General features: G+C 41.1%; 1 protein-coding gene across 1 annotated transcript in view; it reads left to right on the top strand.

Moving 5' to 3' along the window:
• LOC128143588 (ankyrin repeat domain-containing protein 26-like) overlaps positions 1 to 25,256 on the top strand; it is a 110,121-nt gene that overhangs the window by 22,497 nt on the left and 62,368 nt on the right. Inside the window, 14 exon segments of the mRNA XM_052790948.1 lie at positions 3,053 to 3,138; positions 4,796 to 5,791; positions 6,656 to 6,894; positions 7,686 to 7,835; positions 8,802 to 8,835; positions 9,066 to 9,204; positions 10,662 to 10,732; positions 10,734 to 10,876; positions 12,755 to 12,938; positions 13,413 to 13,559; positions 13,662 to 13,683; positions 14,471 to 15,144; positions 21,626 to 21,829; positions 24,199 to 24,351. Coding sequence (XP_052646908.1) covers positions 3,053 to 3,138; positions 4,796 to 5,791; positions 6,656 to 6,894; positions 7,686 to 7,835; positions 8,802 to 8,835; positions 9,066 to 9,204; positions 10,662 to 10,732; positions 10,734 to 10,876; positions 12,755 to 12,938; positions 13,413 to 13,559; positions 13,662 to 13,683; positions 14,471 to 15,144; positions 21,626 to 21,829; positions 24,199 to 24,351 — 3,242 coding nt within the window.

Below are 25,256 nucleotides of genomic sequence, written 5' to 3'. Positions count from 1 at the left end.
GGAAAGACAACTAAAAGTCATCTTTTGATACCAGCTAGGGAGCAGGCAGAGTAAAAAGGTGTGGGATTTGCGTCTTTTGTATGCACAGGGATTTCTGTGTATTTATATGTTCATGTTTTTGAATTACTTTTCCAGTGGCTGGAAAAATAATTACTGACTAGAGTTACTGACACCACGAGAACTGGAATTTTGCAGATGGAAGAACATCGTTGCCTTTCATCTTTCCTGCCTTTTTCCTTGTTCTGTGGCTGTTGAACAGAAATTTCAAGATTGATAAAAACCCTATGGAAAAAAATCTTATGGGCTCCAAAGATCCTAAAATCTTATCTAAAGATTGAGACTTCAGACTTAAACAGCTGCTACTGAAAACTTTGCTATTGACCATGGTGGGCAAGACTGAATAGGAGTTTGGGTTGCTTTTGATTAAAGTGACTCTGAAACAGAATCCAAAACATTAAGATACCTACATACTCTGAACAGAGAATGTGAATTGCATGTTTAGAAAGTCAGTACAAAACTGGGTGCTGGCAAGTCTGCTTTTATCCAGCGTTCAGGCAGATACAGTTGACCAGAAGAGCTTATTCAGTCAGTGTTGTGCAGTATGTTTCAGGAAAGGTGTCACAGCTCTCCTGCATCCACAAAATACTTAGTCTATCTTTTAAGCAAAATTGTAGTGTCCGTGTTACATGGTGGGAGTAATCACACATACCAAGTTGTATGGTAGGAGGCTGCATGCATGTTGCAGTTTGTGACCTGAATGAACACTGATGAAGTGACAGAAGAAGTCTGGCAAGTGTACCTTTTATGAAAATGGTATAGGAGCAGCCCCATATATCTGAGAGATTGACCACCCCCTGCTGTGCTTGGGGTGGAGAGGCTTCTAGGAGCAGTAGAAGCTCTGAGCACACTGGTGTGTCTAGACTCTTCTCATTCTAGGAGGTATTGTTACCACCCAAGAGGCTTATGTGTAAATTACCAGCATACTGGGTGCCTGTCTGCCTAGTTCTACTCTCTTGAGTTCTTCTCCTTTTGTTTTCTGAAAGAGTGTTACAAATCAGTGTGACGTTTGTACAGATACTTCTCTTGGATTTCGTCAGGCTCCAATGCTTCTGGCCACCCCGTCCAGTTGGCACTCCCAGAACTGTGTGCTTAGTGAGGGAGGGACTTGCTGGTTCAAATTCTCCAGCCACATTACAATTCTAGTAAGAGGGACAAGGACCCATCTACAAAAACTGTGCATAGCTATTGGAGGAAAGGACAATGTTGATCTCCAGATTACGGATGTTACTTGCATAGGAGCTAAGTGTTCACTTACTCCAAGCATCTTGGTATTGATAAGTTATGACACTCTCTATGGTGCTATCTACAAATGTGCTTTGACCACCAGCACATCTGTCCTCTATTTCTAATGCTGGTTGGAGCCTTCGTCTGCACCAGCAAAGAGCTTGGGCTATCTGCAAGTATCAGTAAAAGGCTAAATCTACTCTGTGATCTTGAAAAACAAGAAAAAGGGGAAAATGCCTGTTTTCCTCATAGAACATTATCCTTAGATATAAGGGTATGTTATTATCTATGATGCATTTCAGACAGTCTGACGAGTATCATAGTCATCAATAGATCATCATAACAACCCTGTGAAATAAGGGCTGTCAAGCCGCTAATGACTAACATGTGTTGGGAAATGCCTTGTTCTAAAAAAACCCCAAAAACAAATTCAGAGAAAGTCTAGGAAATTGCACCCACCAGTGATTGAGGTGGGAGGAGAAGATTGTTATTTCACACTGTATAACTTGAGGTTAGAATCAACCTCTGGAGACCTGTATGACTGACTGACGAGGTTAGGTTCCCAATTCAGACATAATGATTTGTAATTCTAAGCTTGTATCTTAATGTAATCCCCTTCAAGAAATGAAAGCTTGCAAAAGGAGTTGCCTAAAGCAGAAAATGCCAGAAGTGAGGTTGGCCCTGTGACTCATTAATACTGGACCCTTTTGTATTTTTATGAGGATACCTATTTTCTCCCTGTCTTGCTCGCTTTTCTTGTAGAAGGAGTATTGTGTCCCTCTTTAGCAGTGAAGCTTTGCCTACAGAAAGGTGATTGCGCAGAAACCATGGAATTATGGAGCGGGAAAGGAGGTGTAGAGTGATTAAGGTGAAAACCTCCATCTCTGTTTTTAGATGCCACGCTTGAGCTGCTGGGACTTGTTTCTTTCTGAATCCTTGATACTTAAAATTGTGTTCAGTGTGCCTTCCATGCAAACAATGACAATGAGTTGCTGCTTCTAAATTGTATCTGGGACTATCTGGAATCCAATTCTCGGATATAAGTGAGATTCAAGGTAGGCACCCCATAATGGGGAGCCCAGGCTCAGTGACTGCTTCTGAGGAGTTTGTGACCTGTCAAATATTACTTAGAAATTCTGAGAGAGGAAAGGGTGGAATGCAGTTTTCAACAGTACAAGTGAAATGTCCAGATCATGGGTTGTTTCTCAACATTTCACAAGCCTGTCTCTCATTCAGTGTCCCATCTGTGTCTTCTGCAACAGACGATGCAGCAGTTTGACTAAAATACTCAGTCCAGATCCATGTCTAGAGACAGACCATTGTTTCATGCATGGATTAAAACTGGGGCCTTAAAGATTTCAAGCCTGTGATTTTGTCGTTCCTGATTTTCTGTGCACAATACGTAGGGAAATTAAAATTGCTGGAGGAATGTAGCTAGTTACTGCATGGCACGCACAGTGTCAGAGAGAGAGATCACACACCTTTAAGAAACAAGAGTGGTTTATTTGTGACCATTATAGTGATTTTCAGCAAATTCCCTTTATACATTAAAAAGTAAAATGCCCTGGAAGAAAGGAATTCACACAGATGCATCTTAAAAATCCGTATTATGATAATTTTCTCTCTAGGACCTCACAAATTTGAGGGAATGTTTTATTCTGTGTTACGATTTTTCTCCCAAATATGGTGATTCAAGGTGCGCTCGAGGTGTAAATAAGTAGTATTAAGTCACACTGGTTATAAAAAAAATATGTGGTTTTCACTGTAGATGAGTACTCAGGATCTACCTTTCATACGTCATCATCAGCTGAAAAAGAAGACACCAAGGATGCCATTGAAAATTGTGGGGCGCGGGTATGTAAAACCAAGTATTCTGAATTAGAGCCTGAACTGGTAAATTGTAGTATACACTAAGGTAAAGAAAACTTACCAGTCAGTGAATAGAGCTGAAGGGAGAGTCCTGTAGATTATGGTTGTATTATAGTCGGAAGTAAAGTTGGAAAAAGTCATCTTATGGTGGGGTAAAATCCTTGTCATTGTGTTGGATACTTGCTGTTATACTGATTGTTTCCAGCTGCTTTGCTTAAATTTTGATCAATGTTTTTCCTTTTGTGTGGTGCTGAGAAACAGTGCAAACGCATTTTTTCCCCTATGCAAAATGCACATTCAAGTGAAGATTTGTCTATAATATGCTGATCTGTTGGATTAAACATGTCTGATCTTCCTCTTTGTAAGAGAAAGTTCAAACAAAAAAACTTGACATTTGGTGAGCTTTCTGATGCTTTCACTGCCTCTGCAAAATATGCACTTGTTTGACCATGTTAATAAGTGTTTGAAAAGCGTGCGTTTGTTTGTTTGTTTGTTTGTTTCAGAGGGCATTCTAGAGGGGAATAAGGCAGGCAGTCTGTGTTGGGCATACAGGACAGGGCTGGATGGAGGGGTCTGGAGTCTTCTGTAACATGTCAAGGGACAGTGGAGCAAATTATTTCCACCCCACACCCAGTCACCATGAAAGAAGGTCTTGCTTAATTTCAGTAGGCAGAGCACAGAACTTAAGCCTATTGAAAGGTGGTAGTAGTTGGGCAATGAACTTGGGAACGGAGAGGCCGAGACAGATGGTGGCTGGCTGAGGTGCTCCTTCCCTGTTCTGAAAGGAGGAACTTTTGCAGAGGGAGAAAAGAGAGCGAGGAGTTGGGCGGTCGTAGCCCATTGGGACACCAAGGCTGCAGGCCCTATGTAGAAGGGACCGTGAGCTAAGGAGGCACATGGAGAGGGAGCATGTTGGGAGGAGCGTGACACATGACAGGAGCAGTCAGGACTGTTGAGGAACAGAGCATGGGGTCAGGGATGTCAGGAGACTGGGTGGGGTTGAGGCATGGAACGGTTTTCATACAAGCTTGGCTTCCTGGGTTTGGGGATAAGGGAAGGAATGGACAGGTTTTCCTAGTAAATCCTTTTCTTTGGAGCTTGGAATGGAATTTAATATTTCTGAGTCTTAGGTGAAGAAATAGTGCTAACTTAGCCAGTTTTCCGTGTGGTGGACAGTAAAAGCTTGTCATGTTCATTCGCGTTGTATTAGCTCAGCTGGCAGGGGACTGTAAAATGCCAGGCAGCAGAGAATGATGGAGGAAGGAGAGTGGGGAAAATGTAGGCAGTTGTAATGAAAAATGGTATTAAAGCAGTAAAAAGTGAAAAAATAAATTGCTTTGTGACAAATGTCAGCAGTTTCAGAAAGCAGGTAGGCTAAAAGGTAAAAGCAACCCTAATGTCCAGACAAATCTCATCCAAGAAAACCTGTTGTCACTCAAGTAAGTCCTATCTTTAAGAAAATTATGATTCAGTGAACCTTTAATTTAGTACCCTTTGATTTTTATTATAAACAATTGCTTTCAAAATGTCTGATTTGTATTATTTCTGTTATATGATAGGGTGAGTTTGCAACAGAAATTACCTAGATTAACTGTAACTTCCTTTTTCTTGGTAATCTTTCTGTCTGTACCTGTTTATTAAGGATAAATATATTTTAGAAACTACCAACTTGATAGAAAAAACAGCACATGAAAATCAGACTGACAAAGCAGAAATTTCACATCAGGAAGCCCTAGCAGAAAATGAGGAATTGCACAGTGCTGACAAGCAGTTAAGTCCAAAACCTTGGGAAGAAAGATATGAAAGGATGTGGGTTGAAAATGAGAAAAGAGAATTGAAAACAAATTTTAAAAACATTACAGCAGAGCTGAAGCAGCTGTTTGGTGAAATTAATGAAACTGGGAAAACTACTTCCCATGTGGAAGAAATGTCAGAAGATGGCTTCAGTGAAGAGTTGAAGAGTTCTCGTGTTGTTTCATCTCGTGTGATGGAATCAAGTAATAAGTTAGAAACTAAAGGTGAATTTGGAGATATTAAACTTATGCTAGGTGGAAAAGAACCCAAAATGGAAATTGAAATTCCGAGTCTTGGTGTCCTTCCTGATCCAAATAACTTAAATGCAAATGTGGAAGATACCTGGAGTACAGATGAAGAAGATAGCACAAACGATACAGGTAATACAAAGGTGCCTCTAGCAAAAGGAGAGGAAAAGAAAATGCCCACTATGGAAATGGAAGAGAATGAAAATGGAAGTAGTAGAAATGTAGAGGGAAGTCCTGAATACTCCCTGAGACATAGCTTAAAAACAAGTATTTTGGATGACGCTTCTAGTATTCTTCCTAAAATAAGACCTGTTTCTACAAGCGATGCAAACACACTTTTTGTAACGGAAAGGAAACTTGGAAAAGACTCTGGATTTAATTACGAAGTTCCCGGGGACTGCCTTATTGACAATTATAAAATAGGAGAAACAGAAATTGACAGTCTTTTTGCAAATGCTCGGCAATCCTGTGGCATGCGGAAAAGGAATCTTGACGAAGAACTAAAACAAGATATGGAAAGATTTAAGAGTAAGGTAGGAGTGCTGCAAATAGTATTCCTGGCTTTGGAGAAAGAGAAGGTACAGCTGCAAAAAGAGGTAGAAGTTCACCTGCTAATGGTTATTCTTTAGCCTTTCTCCATACCAATGGTCCTGTTCACTTTAGCTATTTGTTATTAAGGGAAGATGCTTTCTGCAAATTGGGTTTTGTTTTGATGGAAATATGCTACTTATGAATAAAGAGAGCAGTAGAGCCTTGTCCTTTTCCCCATTACGTAATTAATTGGAAGGTTTTTGGAAAACACAGAATGCATTATTGTTCCAGTTTAACAATAGGCGGCACTCAGTTCCAGCGTAAGTAGTTATCACTTCATTGCCATAAAAAGAAATGCACACAATTACATCAGTTCTGATTCTGAATCAAAGAATGAAAATAGCTTCTGAACAGGGTCTTGACTAATCTGTTCATTTGCTGTGATTTCTGCATGGCGTGTATTCATTGCTCTTCACTAAAATTCCTGTTTGCTGTGAAACCGTTTCTGCTTGTGGGTTTGAGATCTCTCCCTGCCCCACCCCGCCCTTTAAGCAAGCGGTAGCCCAGCACACTTCCACTTGATTTTTTTCTGGGTTTACAACTAACATTGTGCAGTCCTTCTAACTCTTTGTCCATCAGTAATGCTTTCACTTTTTTGTTGTTCACGTTTTAAGATACACTATTGTTTTCTTTCTAAGGGCTATGTTTTTGTTATATCTTTAATCATGAGTGAATTCGAAGTACTTTCAGTGACTTGATACACTTTGTAGTGTAATTTAGTGAAAAAGCTTCTCTATATGAATTAATTTTTTTTTTTTTTCATTTTACGTGATTGCGGAGCTAAATCCTGAATTATTCAATCTTGGATATGCTGTTTTTCCTTGCTAGAAATACTGAGAAATATATGAAGTTTAACTTTCTTTTTGTAGGTTGAGAAGGAAAAAAGCAAAGAAAGATGTTTCAAAACGCAGGCCGTGGCAAAACAGGAAGATCTTGATAAATTAAATACACCGACGGGTATTGTTACTGATCAGCACATGAAACAAAAGCTTGCTCTAAGGAAGAATGACTGTTTGAAACTGCAGAATGAGAACACTGTAGAAGAAAAAGACAAAAAGAATTTTTCATCTGAGGAGAGTTCAAAATTGATTAAACTGCCGATGAAAGGGTAAACTAAGGAAATAATTCTTTTTTGTAGTACTACTTCAGTATCTTTTAGGTTTTCTAATATTGTAGTAGTTGAAGTAGTTTCCTCAATGCTGAAAGCCATACTGAGTTGTCCAGTGCTTCGAAAACATTTAAGAAAAAAAAAATGTTTTTTAGAAAAACCTAAGCTGACAACAGAGGTGCAAATTTATTGCCTGCTTTTAAAAAAAAAAAAAAAAAAAAGGAAAAAAAAAAAAGACTTTTCAAAACCAAATTCGAAGACTGGAAAAAACAGTTATTTTTGTAGGAAATGGCCATCCAGAAAAGAAAAGTAGGAACTTACAGTTTACTTTGCTTTCTCCCTTTTCTAGGTGATTTTAGGGATCTCCATGTGGTTGGTGTTTTCCTTTTCATTAAGTTCAGGTGCTCTTTGTCAGGAAAAGGGAAAAGATGATATTACCAAACCAATCTCAAAAGTTTGAACCCAAAGTGTAACCCTAAGCAGGAGTGTTTTCCTGTCTGTCCCTCAAAGGAATCTCTGCTCTAGATACTTCCTCTAATGGGGATATTGGATGTGTTCCATCTTACCTGAATCTAGCTCAGATTCCACATTTCCCCCTTATTCCTAGGGGAAGGTTTTTTTTAAATACTTGGGTATCTTCCATGATCTTTGGGGTCAAGTCTGTGTTTTATCATAGATATTTTTCATCTCAGTTGTTTCTGGACATCATCTTAAGTATGTCTGTTTCAGAGAAATATTTTCTGTAAAGCTACTCAATTGGTGCTTATTTCTTTTCTTTCTGTTTAATGTAGTAAATTTGCCCTGAATGCCAAAGTTGCAAAGAAAAATAAAAGACAGACTTCAAAGCAGAAGGCTAATCAGCAGATGAGCACTTCCAGTGGGAATAATTTTCAAGTACTAGATGATAGCACTTTCAGTGAAACATCTCAAGATGAAGGAAGGTACTGAATATAAGGAATGTTATAAATAAAACTAACTTAATGATAAAAATTGACCTGAAAGCTAAAGGTAAGTTTTGTAAACCCGATGTGTACAATGATTCCTGTTCTTTCATGTGACAATACTACCTGATGCCCTTTGTGCTCAAAAACACTTCTTTTTTGCTTGGAGTGCTTTAAACATACTAGCCAAGTTATTGATAAGGTCAGATGTGCACAAATTCTGAGTTTGTGCATGTGTATAAATATATATATTTTAGATTTTTAAAAAGGGAGAGGAGAGACTTATAAAAGAGCGAAATTACTCTTTCCTGAAGGCATCCCAAGTTTTTCTACTTTCCCCGCCCCTCTCCCCCCAAGCTGTGTCCCCTCCCAGCTTCTTGCCCACCCCAAACTTACTTGTGTGGGAGGCGAAGTGAGAACAGAAGGTGCTGACACTGTACAAGCACTGTTCAGCAATAGCTAAAACATTGGTGTGTTATCAACACTGTTTTGGTCAGAAATCTAACAGACAGCACTGTGTGGGCTGCTCTGAAGAAAATTAACTCCATCCCAGACAGACCCAGTACACTAGAGAATCCAGAATTATCGTTCTTTGACCTGTAAGAGAAGGATTCTCAGTACTGAAGAGAGCTCAACCTCTAGTATTAAACGGGAATGCACATATACGCTGTACATGTACATTGTATGTTTGTGTATCTACACATTTGTAGCTGTAAGATTCCTGTGACTTTGAGTGAAGTGCAGAGAACAGTTATTTCAACTATTTGCTTAATATCTTGTGGAAAAGTAGCCTTCCAATAGACATAACAGTACACAAATTTTTTTCAGTCTTCAACTACATCTAACAAAATTCTTATATTCAAATTTAGTTAATTCACTTCTGCAATTAAGTTTTCAGAGCCACTGTAGATATTGTTCATAATGCAATATCAGCATTCCAGTACTGAATATATTTCTGTTTTCCAGACCTGCAGCAAAAACAGGAAGTGAAAAGAACAAGGTACTGTAAAATCGGTTTCTTGATAAATAGTTTGTATCAGCTTTTAATCACTCAGATGGGAACAGCATTTATGTAGTGGTCAACCAGATGCAGAAATTGCTGCTAGTATGCAGCTTCATCATATTTGAGCCAAATCTATGGGCTGTGAATAAAAGAATGAATCATTCATGCATTTGTAATGATCTGTAATACTACATAGTTGTATACAGAAAATACTGTATTGTTTGTAGGTCAGCATACAAATGGATGTAACTGATGACCTTGACTTAACTCATTCATCTGACACAAGTTCAGAGGATGTTGAATTACCAACTTCAACCTACAAAGAGGCTATGTTGCTGTTAGAACAGCTTAGTGTGGATCATACGGGTATGTTTTCAAGTAATTTTGTCTTCAGCTGTTAAAAGTTCCTCTTTTAAAACATGACTACTTTGTATGCACTCCTAGGTATTTTAGGTTTATATTTTGATCTAGTATTTCTTTATGATTAGAGATCCCCCTCAAAAGATGTGAAATTATCTCACCTAACCATAGACGTCTGTATTGTCAGCAAACATGCCTTACTTTATCATTGGTTCTCTGTCTAGTTAGAGCTGTAGAAGTGGGTTCTTGCCAAGTGCAGTTCAGCTCCTTCTAATGCAGTCATCAAAAGTTAGCAAGATCTTTTTCCTCTTTATATCCCCTTAATAGCCAATGACAAATGGTGCAGCAAAATAATGGCTTTGCTTAAACGTATATGTAAAAAATCAACTGTCATAAGATACTTGCATATATACACATAGCATTATATAAACATAAGCATCACTTACTATGTCTATTAAACTATGATAAAATTTTGTTAGGCAAGGGTTAACCTTGACTAAAGGCCAAACTCCCACCCAGCTGTTCTCTCACTGCCCCTCCTCAACAGGACAAAACAGGATGAAAAAGCTTGAGGATCAATACAAAGGCAGGGCTATCACTTACCAGTTACTGTCACAGGCAAAACAGACTACACTTGGGGAATCTTAACTTAATTTGTTACCAATTAAAATAAACTTGGATAGTGAGAAGAGAAACAAAGACAAAAAAATTAAAAGAAGACCTCCCCGCCGCCCCTTTCTCGAGTTCAGCTTCACTCCTTCACTCCCGACTGCGCTACCCCTCCCCAAGCAGTGCAGGGAGGCTGGGGTCTGCAGTCAGGACACAGCAGTTTCCCTGTGCCACTCCTTCTTTCTCACGCTTTTCCCCGGCTCCAGTGTGATTCCTTCCATGGGCTGCAGTCCTTCAGGGAAAATCTGCTCCAGCCTGGGCTCTCCATGGGCTACAGGTCCTTCAGGAAATAATCACCTGCTCTGGCATGGGGTCCTCCACAGTACTGCATTGGGGATATCTGCTCCAGCGTGGCCCTCTCCAGGGGCTGCAGGGAAATACCTGTTCCACCATGGTGTCTCCGTGGGCTGCAGGGGAATCTCTGCTCTGACACCCGGAGCACCTCCTCCCCCTCCTTCTTCACTGACCTGGGTGTTCACAAAGCTGTTTTTCACATTCTTTTTCCCTTCTCCTCTGCCTGTGTGGTGTTCTTGCCCTTTCCTAAATACGTTCTCCCTAAGGTGCCACCAGCGTGGCTGAGAGGCTCAGCTGTACCCTGTGGTGGGTCTATTGGAACTGGCTGTGTTCAGCACAGGGCAACGCCTGGCCTCTTCTCACAGAGACCTCCCCACTACCTGTAGTCTTCCCACTACCAGAACCTTGCCACCTACGCCCAAAAGCAAAGAATTAAATAATTTATACCTTGGAAAGTATTTGCGCGGATGTGCAGCTTTGTGTCTTTTCTCTCAAAATAGGTTCTGCTATTTTGTTGAAAATTCAGAACATACTTCTTGAATACGAACAGATAATAGAACGTGAAAAAAAATCGGTATACAGCTGTCTGGAGAGAAGTAAGGAAATTGGAAAGTGAAAAGGAGGAGTCACAATTAATAGTGGAAGAAACTCGAGATTTGAAATCCATATTGGCTCACCAAGAATTGGAATGGAAAAGTGATATCCAAAGCCTTAAGTATGTAACCTCGTGTTCTGATAGTGTGTTATCGTGTCAGTGTTCATGTTCCAGAAGATGCTGATGGTACAGGTGATAGGGTGAGAAGTTTCTAGTCTTTTGGGTTTGGGTTTTTTGAATCCCATGGGCGAGTTATGCTACTTAATGTTGGGGGAAAAAATGCCTGGGTATTAGTTCCACGTAGAATCTTCTGGATGTTGTTTTAACTTTTTTTTTAATAGCAAGAGAAGAGAACAAGAGAGTATGTATGGGAAAATGAGATCTATAAGAGAGAGATTTATATAAGATATATTTTTATTTTGTCTCTGCAGCTTCTGTTAGTGTATAATATTAAGAATTCTGGTAATTCCACAGAATGCAACTCAGAACAGAGCTGACAGTGTTTGTTTATTTGAAAGGTCAAATTCAGGCTTGTCCCTTTCCCCATACTGCTGAACTAGACCTGGGTGGTGTGAGATTTCTAATCACTGTTCACATCAGTTCAGACAAGAGCGGCCAGCAGGCACCATATGAAATTCAACAAGAACAACTGCAAAGCCCTGCACTGGGGAAGGAAGATCCCCTTGTGATTATGTACCGTGGGGTGGCCTGGCTGGGGAGCTTGCTGAGAAAGCCCTGGTGGTCTTGGCAGAGAGCAAGCTCAACATGAGCTCGTATGAGCTGGCGGCTGAGAAGGCCAATGGCCTTCTGATTTGACTCCAACCATTTTTCAAAATTCTGAAGTATCTATCGATTACAAAGAGTTAATATTTTCGTTCTAAAAAAATTCGCAAAGCAATGTTAACTTTACACTTATAAAAGCTATACTTTTGGTGACGTTACACTAAAAATTATACGTAAAGCTTTTTCCTTGCAAGATAAACCATTCAAATACAAATGTTATTGTCAATCTTTGGAATAATTTATTAGTGGTTGCTGATACTTGTTTTGCAGAATTTCCAAAGCAGATCTTCAATTGGCAGCTCTTTCCTTATGTTAATACTTGATTTTTTGTTGACTGTTGCAAGGATATCAGAAAAAATATTCAAAATAATTATCAAACATAGAACTGCTTTCTTGTTTGGCTACTGTGGACATGCCATGGACCTTTTTTTTTATTTTTTATTTTTTTTTTACCATGTTGGTGCTTATTGCTGATTGTTTCAGTTAGTAAAGAAGCTGACATTCCCTAAGGCTTTCATTATAAATTATCTTCAGAATTAAATTGCTATTGTTTCTCCCAGATGTAGATCCATTGAGGTTTAAAACTATTTTTAATCGTATTAAGCTTAAACCTTATGCATTTCTAAATGTATTTTTGAACACTGTCCTCATTCTTGAGTACATAAAAGCTGCTTGCTCTTCCTATGGTCAGCAGTTGGTTTAGACTTACAGAAGGCTTGCTAAAAAATTGTTGGGTCTGTCTTGTCTAAGTGGCGTGCTGCTTCATTGGTATTACTTGCGATCACTGAATCTGTAATATGTAGGCAGTGCTCAGCATATTAAGAAAACTTATATTAATCATAGTAAAAGTTTCTGATGCTTTGATCTGGTAAGACAACAAACTCCTTTTGAATGAAGTGGTTGGAAAATGAAGTTTTGTTTTTTGTTTTTTTTTTCAAATTGTAGAAATGTGCATACTGCTGTATATTTACCTATGTAAACTTAAAAATAAATGATAAATCACTCAACGGTTTATTTTCATATCTTGTACAACTGATACCACGGATACTGGAATGAAGTCAAAATTCTTTAAAAAGTTAAAAATTACAGTAAAAATGTTTTAAACTTTTCAGATTTCATATTTTTATGGTTTGAGTTGTCTCGGCAAGTTCATAATGTAGAATATTTACTTTTATATCAGTGCTTTAGTTTCTCAAATGTTCTGTTAAATCCCAGATTTACTTTGAAACAAGAAGAGGAAAAGAGGCTCAGAGTAGAAACTCTGTATGAGAAAACAAGAGAAAAACTCAGAAGGAAAGAAGATCAATATTGTAAAGAAATGGAGGAGAAGCAGCAACTTGAGTTACACTCAAGGAATTTAGAAACAGAGTTACTAACACTGCAGAAGCTCTTGAAACAGGTGTGTTAAATGATGAGTTAGACACTTGTCTTATTTTCTGTTTCTTTTTAATTGGCATTGTATTCCAGTATGCCTAAAGAAGGAGGTGCTTTGTTGATGGAAGAGGCGTTGGATAGCTGTTGCCAAACTTTGAGGACAGTTGAGAACAGTTGGTTCACAAGTCGCCTGTCCCCCCTGTCCCCCCTGTCCCCCCTCTCCTCCTTTGCAAGTTCATGATTCCTTTTCTCCTTTTTCGACATTTAGGTTTCACTTCTATTTCAGGCAAAGCCTGACTTTGAGTTATTTTTCTAAATTACTACAAAACATTCTGTATTTCTTTAATTTTTCAGAAGAAAATTAAAATTTGTTATTTATAGACGGATTATCATAATTGCGGGGAAGCAAAACTATTGGTAAGAATACAAAAGAGAATGGGAGGATATTGCTAGCTCTGATTTTTCTCAAGATGCAAGTGGTTTAATTGTATTACTGTAGGTTGAAGAAGAGCGTGATGAAATACAGAGACAGCTCTCTCAGGATAAGAGTGCCAGAGCCCTGCAAGAAGAAATTTTGAACAACCACCTTTGGAGACAAAAGGAATTGGAAGAAGAGACAAGAAGAACTATAGGAAAAAATTCAGAGGTAAGCAGACTTTCTTCTAATTAATTAGATTTCACCATGTTCATTCTGAAGTCATAATAAATCTTTTGTAACTTTTTCTGCTTCTTGATGGATTATTTACAGTTTACCAGTGTAACTTCACTGTGTAAATACCATTTCTGTTTTCCCTTATGTCTCTAAAAGTTCTGGAAAGCAGCATCAGTCCTGCGTGTACCTGAATTGCATGTGCAAGTAGGGAACTAATAGAAGACACTATTTATGCCATTTCTTAAGCTATCTGTTATTTTTCATTTCATAGACATTTCATCTGCACTTTTTAAGGTTTCTAGCAGTGAAACACCTACATCAAGGTTGACCAGGAATAAAGTTGTTTGACACTCACTTTTTGTGTTCCCATTACTTGGTTTTTTTTTTTTCATTACTTATTCCCTTATCAAACTTACTTACTTCAGTGTGCCTTTCTTTTCCACCTCCACATACTGAATTTTTATGAAGGAATATCAGCAATGAATTAAAGTCTCTGTAGGAGTTAGAATAATTGGAGGTGAACAAGCAATCATAAACACTGTATAAAAAAAAAAAAATCCTGAAAAGAGTTTACTGAATTTATTAAGAATGCGCAGTGCTTGGAAGAATAATTTGTTCTTGGCTGTGCTGCCCAGTAAATGTAAGGTGAATATGTTTGTGGAAATAAGTTGTGTATTTCCTGTTTATTATACATACAGCAAGACTATTGTGTTCCAGGGATGCTTGAGTTGTACAGCTAACTTTCAGTAATACAAAAGGATAGGTGTTAAGAAGACATTTGAGAAGGAAATGTCTTTTTAGCCTTGTTTTTACCAGATGTGTAATATGGCTAAATTAACCTTAAAGGGAATATTTTAAAGGCATGCACGTACATTTTAAAAGCTTTATAGTCTTGGTGCTTCAAGTAAGACTTAGGCACCAGGAGGAAGAAGGAAAATATTTAGAGGAAAATGAGACCTTGGAAGAAAAAAATGAAGATCTCAAAAAGGAACTTAAACTGAACGAGGAAGCCTTAACACACACGGTTTTTCAGTACAGTGTACAGCTGAACTTATTAAAGACAGAATCTGCAGTGCTAACTTCCAAACTTGAGCAGACGAAAGAAAGCAAAGACAGACTAGAGACAGAAATTGAATCATTTCGTTCCCGCCTGAACACTACTGTTCAAGAACTTGAACGTCATCAGTCATCAAAAAGTGATGTCGAACGAACATTTCAGAGAGAATGCGATGAATGGCTTCGCTTGCAAGACAAGCTTCATCATGACCTCTCTGATGTGTGAGAAACCAACAAGAGCTTGTCTCAGCAGCTGAGTAAAGCTGAAAGCAAAGCTAATAGTCTAGAAAATGAGCTTCACCAGTTGAAACAAACACTCCGAGAAAAAACATTGCTTTTAGAAATGACACAAAAAGAATTAAGTCAAGCCCAGTGTCAGGCAAAGGAATGTGATGATGCTCAACAACTTGAGAAAGATCAAGTAAGCAAACTTGTAATAAAGCAGGAATCCATGCAGGAATCCATGCAGGAGCGATTGGCCCAGCTCCAGAGTGAAAACCTTTTACTCCGTCAGCTATTGGAAGTGTCCTGGTTTCATCTGGGATAGAGTTAACTGTCTTCCTCGTAGCTGGTACAGTGCTATATTTTGAGTTCAGTATGCAAAGAATGTTGATAACACTGATGTTTTCAGTTGTTGCTCAGTACTGTTTAGACTAATGTCAAGGATTTTTCAGCTTCTCATGCCCAGCCAGCGAGAAAGCTGGAGGGGCACAAGAAGTTGGCACAGGACACAGCCAGGGCACCTGACCCAAACTGGCCAACGGTGTATTCCATACCATGTGACGTCCCATCTAGTATAGGAAGGGGGAAGTGGGGGCGGGGAATCGCCGCTCGGGGGACTGGCTGGGTGTCGGTCGGCGGGTGGTGAGCAATTGCACTGCGCATCATTTGTACATTCCAATCCTTTCATTATTACTGTTGTCATTTTATTAGTGTTATCATTATCACTATTAGTTTCTTCTTTTCTGTTCTATTAAACCGTTCTTATCTCAACCCACGGGTTTTGCTTCTTTTCCCGATTTTCTCCCCCATCCCACTGGGTGGGGGGGAGTGAGTGAGCGGCTGCGTGGTGTTTAGTTGCTGGCTGGGGTTAAACCACAACAGTCCTTTTTGGCGCCCAACGTGGGGCACGAAGGGTTGAGGTAACGATAAACCTGACCAGAGCTTGTTAAAACAAATTTGTTATAAGCATTCATTATATTGGTCTAATAGTCGCTGGTCATTATGTTGATTTATGTGTTCTTAGAGTTGTTGCTCTGGTTTTTAAAGTTCTGTTATGTATCACCTCGCTTGCTGTATGTAGTCCCTCTTCTGCTGCTTATCATCCATGGGAGGTGGATTAAGGTTTTTGCTTTGATGTATTGTATAACACTGGTTTATGGTGTGATAAAGTCGTCGGCTGTGGGATTAATCCGGTACTTGCACTCAGCATTGTCACCTTTATACTGTGGAAGCCATCTGTGGGAAACTATTAATAATTATACCATTTACCTTTCCTCCTTGGAAAACCAGTCTATGGGTGGGATACCTTTCTTCCCCTCTCCTTTCTCCTTCAGTCCAGTTACAATGGTGTTTGAGAATTTTGAAAAATTTGAATACTCTTGGGATGTTGGGACCAGCACGGTCCTAGCCGTACTGCTAGGAATTAGCATGCTTCTGAATGTGGTTCAGCTCTCGTTTAAGCTTAAACAACCATTTAAGAAAATCACCCAGAGATCTGCCCCAAGGCTGGATAATTATGAGTGGCAGGGTGTGTGGGGTAGTATGGGCAAGTACCTAGAAAAGTGGGCACCTCCAGTGTTTTGGAAATTCACCCCTGAACAAGCACAGAATCCAGAAGAACTAGTAAAATATTTGGAAAAGGTATGCTGTCACCCCGGCAGCTCCAGAGAGATACAAATTACTGCAACGTGCTGGGGCCTGGCCCATGCCTATCGAGCCCTGTTCGACACCACTCAGTACCCTCAAGGGGAAGAGAAGGTCTCTGGACCTAACAACAAAACGATGAGCACTGGGGTCACTCAAACCTCGGCAACGGGCACTGCGGCCCCTCCAGCCCCGGCGACGAGCACTGTGGCTACCCAAACCTCAGCGACAGGCACTGCAGCCCCTCCAGCCTCGGCAATGAGCACGGCAGCTACCCAAACCTCGGCAACGGGCACTGAGGTCCCTCCAGCCCCAGCAATGAGCACAGCAGCTACCCAAACCTTGGCAACAGACACCGCGATTATCCAAGACCCGGCGAGCGGTACTGCAACTGAACCAGCGGACCAACCTGCACCAGTATCAGTTGCCCCCGTACAGAAAAAGAAATATACAAAAAAATCAGTTCGCTTAGCGAAGGATGAAGGCGAACCAGGGCCATCACGGGAACAGGAGGAAGAGGCAGAACCAGAGGTAATAACCCGGTCCCTAACCTTGAGTGAGCTGCGGGATATGCGAAAAGATTTTGGCCGCCGTATAGGTGAGCATATTATCACCTGGCTCCTCCAATGCTGGGACAATGGGGCTAATAGCTTGGAATTAGAAGGTAGGGAAGCCAAGCAGCTGGGATTGCTTGCCAGGGAAGGTGGCATTGACAAGGCAATTGGAAGAGGGACACAAGCCATCAGCCTCTGGAGGCGACTCCTGTCAAGTGTGAAGGAAAGGTACCCCTTTAAGGAAGATGTTATATGTCAATCAAGCAAGTGGACAACCATGGAAAAAGGTATCCAATATCTGAGGGAATTAGCTGTGCTAGAGACAATTCATCATGATCCGGACAACCCACAATTACCCAAAGATCCAGACGAAGTCCAATGCACACGACCCATGTGGCAGAAGTTTGTACGGAGTGCACCATCGTCCTATGCCAACTCACTGGCAATAATGACCTGGAAAGACGAAGAGGCACCGACAGTGGATGAAGTGGCTCGCCAACTCCGTCAATATGAAGAAAATCTCTCCTCCTCCCTACAAGCCTGCATTTTGGCTGTGGAGAAGCTGTCCGAGGATTTCCAGCAATTCAAAGAGGAGATGTCCTGTTGCCCACCTGTAAGGACCAAGGTCTCAGCTACTAGGAGTGAGCGCTCCTCTGCCCAAGAGAGAGAATATAGAAGGTACACACCACGAGGTGCCCTGTGGTTTTACTTATGTGATCATGGAGAGGACATGAGGAAATGGGATGGAAAACCTACCTCGGTCCTAAATGCACGGGTACGTGAGCTGCGAGGAAAAACCACCACAAAAGGGGATTCTACCAGGAAAAATGCCGCTCCGGTTTCCAAACAGAGTAGAAGGGCTGATCTTATTTCTGATCCTCTTGAAGGGACTTCTGAGCCAGTTTTACGAGAAGTGAATACTGGATACTCTGACCAGAATTAGAGGGGCCCTGCCTCCAGCCAGGTGGAAGAAAGGGATAACCGGGTCTATTGGACTGTGTGGATTCGATGGCCTGGCACGTTAGACCCACAGGAGTATAAGGCTCTAGTAGACACCGGTGCACAGTGTACTTTAATGCCATCAAGTTATGAAGGGGCAGAACCCATTTGTATTTCTGGTGTGACAGGGGGATCCCAAGAGTTAACTGTATTGGAAGCTGAAATGAGTCTAACTGGGAATGAATGGCAGAAACACCCCATTGTGACTGGTCCAGAGGCTCCGTGCATCCTTGGCATAGACTATCTCAGGAGAGGGTATTTTAAGGACCCAAAGGGGTATCGATGGGCTTTTGGTATAGCTGCCTTGGAGACGGAGGGCACGGAACAGCTGTCTACCCTGCCTGGTCTTTCTCAAGACCCTTCGATTGTGGGGTTGCTGAGGGTTGAAGAACAACAAGTACCAATTGCTACCATGACGGTGCACCGGCGCCAATATCGCACCAACCGAGACTCTCTGATTCCCATCCACAAGTTGATTCGCCAACTGGAGAGCCAAGGAGTAATCAGCAAAACTCGCTCACCTTTTAATAGTCCCATATGGCCCGTGCGAAAGTCTAATGGGGAGTGGAGACTAGCAGTTGACTATCGCGGCCTGAATGAAGTTGCGCCACCGCTGAGTGCTGCCGTTCCAGATATGCTAGAACTTCAATACGAACTAGAGTCAAAGGCAGCCAAGTGGTATGCTACAATTGACATTGCTAATGCGTTTTTCTCAATCCCTCTAGCAGCAGAGTGTCGTCCACAATTTGCCTTTACTTGGAGGGGTGTCCAGTACACTTGGAATCGATTGCCCCAGGGGTGGAAACACAGCCCCACCATTTGCCATGGACTAATCCAGGCTGCACTGGAAAAAGGTGAAGCTCCGGAACACCTGCAATACATTGATGACATCATCGTATGGGGCAACATGGCAGAAGAAGTCTTTGAGAAAGGGAAGAAAATAATCCAAATCCTTCTGAAAGCCGGTTTTGCCATAAAAGAAAGTAAGGTCAAGGGACCTGCACGGGAGATCCAGTTTTTAGGAATAAAATGGCAAGATGGGTGTCGACAGATCCCAATGGATGTGATTAACAAAATAGCAGCTATGTCTCCACCAACTAATAAAAAGGAAACACAGGCCTTCTTAGGTGTTGTGGGGTTTTGGAGAATGCATATTCCAAATTACAGTCTGATTGTAAGCCCTCTCTATCAAGTGACCCGAAAGAAGAATGATTTTAAATGGGGCCCTGAGCAACAACAAGCCTTTGAACAAATTAAGCGGGAGATTGTTCACGCAGTAGCCCTTGGACCAGTCCGGACAGGACAAGATGTTAAAAATGTGCTCTATACTGCAGCTGGGGAGAATGGCCCTACCTGGAGCCTCTGGCAGAAAGCACCTGGGGAGACCCGAGGCCGACCCCTGGGGTTTTGGAGTCGAGGATATTGGGGATCTGAAGCTCGCTATACTCCAACTGAAAAAGAGATATTGGCAGCCTATGAAGGAGTTCAAGCTGCCTCAGAAGTGGTTGGTACTGAAACACAGCTCCTCTTAGCACCCCGACTGCCAGTGCTGGGCTGGATGTTCAAAGGGAGGGTCTCCTCTACACATCACGCGACTGATGCCACGTGGAGTAAGTGGATTGCACTGATCACACAACGGGCTCGCATAGGAAACCCTAGTCGCCCAGGAATTGTGGAAGTGATCGCGGACTGGCCAGAAGGCAAAGATTTTGGAATGTTGCCAGAGGAGGAGGTGGCACGTGCTGAAGAGGCCCCGCTGTATAATAAACTGCCAGAAAATGAGAGGCAATATGCCCTGTTCACTGACGGATCCTGTCGCATCGTGGGAAAGCATCGGAGGTGGAAAGCTGCCATATGGAGTCCTACATGACAAGTTGCAGAAACTGCTGAAGGAGAAGGAAACATATTCTGTACCCCATGCCACCGTCCGGAACACTATCCTGGGCCTAGAAAAGCAAGTCTTGTGGCGACATGGCACCCCAGAACGAATTGAGTCAGACAACGGGACTCATTTCCGAAACAACCTCATAGACACCTGGGCCAAAGAGCATGGCATTGAGTGGGTGTATCATATCCCCTATCATGTACCAGCCTCTGGGAAAATTGAGCGATACAATGGACTGTTAAAGACTACATTGAGAGCAATGGGGGGTGGAACTTTCAAACATTGGGATACACATTTAGCAAAAGCCACCTGGTTAGTCAACACCAGAGGATCTGCCAATCGGGGTGGCCCTGCCCAGTCAGAATTTTTACATACTGTAGAAGGGGATAAAGTCCCTGTAGTGCACACAAAAAATATGTTAGGGAAGACAGTCTGGGTTACTCCTGCCTCAGGCAAAGGTAAACCCATTCGTGGGATTGCTTTTGCTCAAGGGCCTGGGTGCACTTGGTGGGTGATGCAAAAAGATGGGGAAGTCCGATGTGTGCCTCAAGGGGATTTAATTTTGGGTGAGAATAGCCAGAATTAAACTATATTAGTTGCTATATAACCCTGCTACTGTATGTTATCCTTACTATAATTGTTATATGCTATATCCACAGTACTATAGTAAGAATCACTTAGATCAAGCAAGAAAAGAACTGTGATAAAACTGAGCAAAGCGCAGTAGTGATGGAACCAGAACTGACTCCAGCATGCAACAATCCAACGGTGCACACCATCCTCCTGCTGCACCAAATGTCACCTGCTTGTCACACCGCACTGAAGCCCAATTCTGCTCTACCGACTGAGAGGACTTTGCACCATCCCTCCTGTCCAGAAAGACTGGTATGACAGATGGAGCCCAGAGTCGGAAACTAAATGAACTCAATGAACATTTTATAAACATGACCCATGAACTAAAGGAATGATATCTCTGTGTGTGTATACATATATATATATATATATATATCTCATTGCTCATATGTCTTAAAGGGATGGAAAGGTGATGATTGATCAGGATGTAACTAAAGGTATGGGAACTGTGCATGACGTCAATGGTATAGAATAAGGGGTGGATACTGTCCTGGTTTCATCTGGGATAGAGTTAACTGTCTTCCTCGTAGCTGGTACAGTGCTATATTTTGAGTTCAGTATGCAAAGAATGTTGATAACACTGATGTTTTCAGTTGTTGCTCAGTACTGTTTAGACTAATGTCAAGGATTTTTCAGCTTCTCATGCCCAGCCAGCGAGAAAGCTGGAGGGGCACAAGAAGTTGGCACAGGACACAGCCAGGGCACCTGACCCAAACTGGCCAACGGTGTATTCCATACCATGTGACGTCCCATCTAGTATAGGAAGGGGGAAGTGGGGGCAGGGAATCGCCGCTCGGGGGACTGGCTGGGTGTCGGTCGGCGGGTGGTGAGCAATTGCACTGCGCATCATTTGTACATTCCAATCCTTTCCTTATTACTGTTGTCATTTTATTAGTGTTATCATTATCATTATTAGTTTCTTCTTTTCTGTTCTATTAAACCGTTCTTATCTCAACCCACGGGTTTTGCTTCTTTTCCCGATTTTCTCCCCCATCCCACTGGGTGGGGGGGGAGTGAGTGAGCGGCTGCGTGGTGTTTAGTTGCTGGCTGGGGTTAAACCACGACAGGAAGATATGCAGAACAAGGGGATCATCAAAGAAAAAGTAGTGAATGATGTGCAGGACCGGTTTAATGATATTTTCAACAAACTCAGAGCTGATACCGAAAAGCAAGTTTACCTAGTGGAAGAGAGAAACAAGGAATTAAATGCTAAGTGTACTGATTTAAGAGAACAAGTCTTTAAATACGAGACTGACAAAGTAGAAAGAGAGGTAAAGTATGCACTTAGAAAGAACAATTTAAAGTTTGTGAGTTCTTGAAATTATTTTATGTTTCTAAAATGTACCAGGCCTAAGTTACATGCGTGGGACCAAATAATGCTGATTTGTTCTGGTTTGTCACGTGTCTCTTGGAACTGTGGAAGGTTTTGGCAAACAGGATGTTGCTGTTGAGATCTGAGCAGAGAACAGAAGAAGGGTATCCAAGTCTAAGCTTCGATCAAGAGAAGTGATTCTTCTCTAGAACTTTTTTCATCTCTTTTCCTTAGTCCATTTTATGCCCTATAGAATGGTTTTATGTGTTGTGGACACATATTTAGCTAACGGTCGCAAGAGCATTCCAGACGCCTTTAGAAGGCCTTGAACAGAATAAACAAGAAGACAAAAAAAGAGAGATACCAATTAGAAGAACACAGGTGCGCATTCCACGATAAAGGGAACTTGGCACAAAGAACCTCAATTCGGCAGCTTATCTTGACCAATTAGACTGAGACAAGTTTCGTGTGTTTTAGTTAATACAACCAATTATGCCTTATTTTTATGCGCGTGTACAGTGTTGATATAACCAATCATTAGGTGTAACTAGGCACGTGGACAGCACATGCTAACCAATCTTTAATTTGCTTACGCGTGAACGGGAACTAGAATGAGCATATAAACCGAGCTATTTTGGCAATAAAGTGGCATCTGCTTGATCATATTGATTGTGTGCAGTGTCCGTGACTTCCGCGTCAACATTTATGTATTTGTTGTTTTTTATATATGTATTGCACTGATGACACAAATGAGAGTGGTAGAAAAGGAAGAACCATCCAATATGTGAGGGTTGAGAAATGAAGATGCAGACAAGTGAAGTGGTGGGGGATGGATTTTTATTAAGCTCTGAAAGAAAAAAAAAAATTGCTTTTCCATAAGTTGCTATCAAAATGTATTAGTAGTGTCCAGGTGTTAATTTATGTATGTGTTTTGGGGGTTCCGAGGGGCCTGCCTGTTCCTTGAGATCATTTCAGACACTGACCTAGGTTTCCTCTTCTCTGTTTTATGATGCGTAGTCATATTTAAATGTGTTCTTTCTTTGTGGCTCTGTGAAAGACTAATTAACTCGACAGAAGACTCATTAGGACATCAGTTAAACTGTCTTTCTGCAAATGCACACAGTACATGAGTATGAAACATGCTCCTATGCAGAGCACGAGCATAATTTTATGTCAGTCAAACATGCATGAACTAAGGGCTGCTCCCATTTCTGCATATAGGTGGTTTTGTCAAGAGAAAGGGTGGAAGAGAATAAAGGCAGGGGCAGGAGTAAGGAATAGGTGTGACAGTTGAAAAAGCTATAGGTAATGGGAGAATGCATTATTATATATGTTCCTAGGAGTAGGTAGGATCTTCTCTAGTGATAGAGTATTCTACCAATGCCAGGTAGAGCAATGATTTGAAAGTTGCCTTACCCATTTTGCTTAATCTTCCTTTACTTTCTGGAAAACAGTAACTAATCGCATTCAGTATTTAGACACTCTGGTGTAAGGTCTCCCTTAGTGATTTGAATAGTGATTTAAAATTCCATTTCCTTCTTCCTAACAAATCCAGAATCTTTGAGTGAGGTAAATATCTGCATGTGTCAGATAAACACCTTATCCTTCATTTGTCAGTTACTTTAAGGGCTAGGGGGGAGAACTCCAGCAGTGCTGTCAATCATTTTAACCTGTGAATTGCTTTGTATTCTCACTACCAAAATAACAGGTTCCTTGTGAAGATACTAGATAGATAGATATGAACTATCCAGATTTCCAGATTTTTGTAAACCTAATCTGTCAGTTTAAAGGCAGTTGTTATTCTAAAATGAACTCGGAAAGAAGACTGCAAGAGGATGTGATTCAACACATGCTTAAAGTGTATCTCAAAAGAGCTTTCAGATATATGTATTCCTTTAATTATATTTGTATAATGGAGGAATAGAACAAAGAACGATCTAATACGAAGTCCTGCCTGTAGTCATCAGAGTAGTGTCTGCAGTCAAACTGTGGCTCTTCCATTGCAACAGATTGCTTTGGATTTTGTCAGAAAAAAATATATGATTGGAGCATGTGCTCGTGTATTGTTCCAAGAAGAATAATACTTGAGCCTTTTTGCTGTATTAGGAAACAGAAATCCTCATGAACAGCTGCCGATAGTTTGGAGGTGCTCAGCTGAGAAAGATAAAGAGAGGCCATTATCTGTGCAGATGCCTGCTGGTGGCAGGCAGAATCTCATGTCTTTGAGTTCAGTCAATCAAGGTCTAATTGTATAATCAAATAAGTTGAAGTAAAGGGATATTTCACATTCTTACAACTTTGTTCATGCTCATTTAACTGCTTCATTAGGGCATGGTCAGACAGCTGCAGCAGGAGCTTGCCGATGCTCTTAAAAAGCAATCTATGTCAGAAGCTTCACTTGAAGTTACCATGCGCTACTGCAGTGACCTGGAGGAAGACAAGCTGCGCTTGCAAAAGGAACTGGAAAAGGTTAAAACTAAGGTATATAACGTCTGTAACTGTATGAATAAATCTAAAGGTGGCTGATGAAAGTAGGAGCGAATGTTGTCCTAAAACCCTAGAAAAAACTTCAACAGGATAGATATAATGATGTGTGAATGCATTGCACTGTTTTCTAAACTTGGCGTCCATGTCTTTGACATGAGGACACTATGTCCTTACCTGGACAAAGGTTTGTAATTGCTAAGGTGCTTTGCAAAATACACTGATGTGTCTGTAGCTGATTGCATCTGGTTTGGCCAAGCAGGTTGACTGATTTCAGAAGAACAGTAGAAATACTGGACTGCTGCATTTGGGCTTTTTTTATGCTGTCTATGCTTCCTCCCCCCCCCCCCCGCCACTAGGTAATATGTTTTCAATTCTGAATGCTGTTCTAACTTATTCTGCGTATATATTTTTTTGCTTGATTCAATTTTTTCCCCCTTCTTTGTCCCTGCTGTAATTTGCCATCCTTAAGCAGCCTTCTTGCAAGTGAATCGTAAGCTACTTTTCTGAGGCGGGGACCACCTTTTGCAGTGTTCTTACGAAAACTGAAGTATAGAGGCCTCGGAGTTCTGAAATAGAAATCATCTTAAATTTCCTTATGAGGGAGTTGTGAAGTCACTTTAGGAGAAGGATGAACTTTTTAATTCGTTTTTTTCAATGGAGGAGCAAACAAGTGGATGCAAATACTGAATATAGGCTGCTCAGAAAGCAGCCTGGTCCATTCCCCAGCTTTCTGGTTTTGAGAGTTTTCCCATGCTACTATGGCAAGTCCCACTTAATGCTCTAAAATGTGAGGATTTGACACTAGTTCATTTTCTTCATAGGAGCTTGTTCGGTGCTATGTTTTGAATTTGTGATGAAAACAGTGTTAACACCACAGGGGTGACTTAGTTATGGCTGAG

Source organism: Harpia harpyja, chromosome 6 (genome assembly GCF_026419915.1).
Source record: "Harpia harpyja isolate bHarHar1 chromosome 6, bHarHar1 primary haplotype, whole genome shotgun sequence".
Taxonomy (NCBI): domain Eukaryota; kingdom Metazoa; phylum Chordata; class Aves; order Accipitriformes; family Accipitridae; genus Harpia; species Harpia harpyja.
This window is presented reverse-complemented; position numbering and strand designations above follow the sequence as displayed.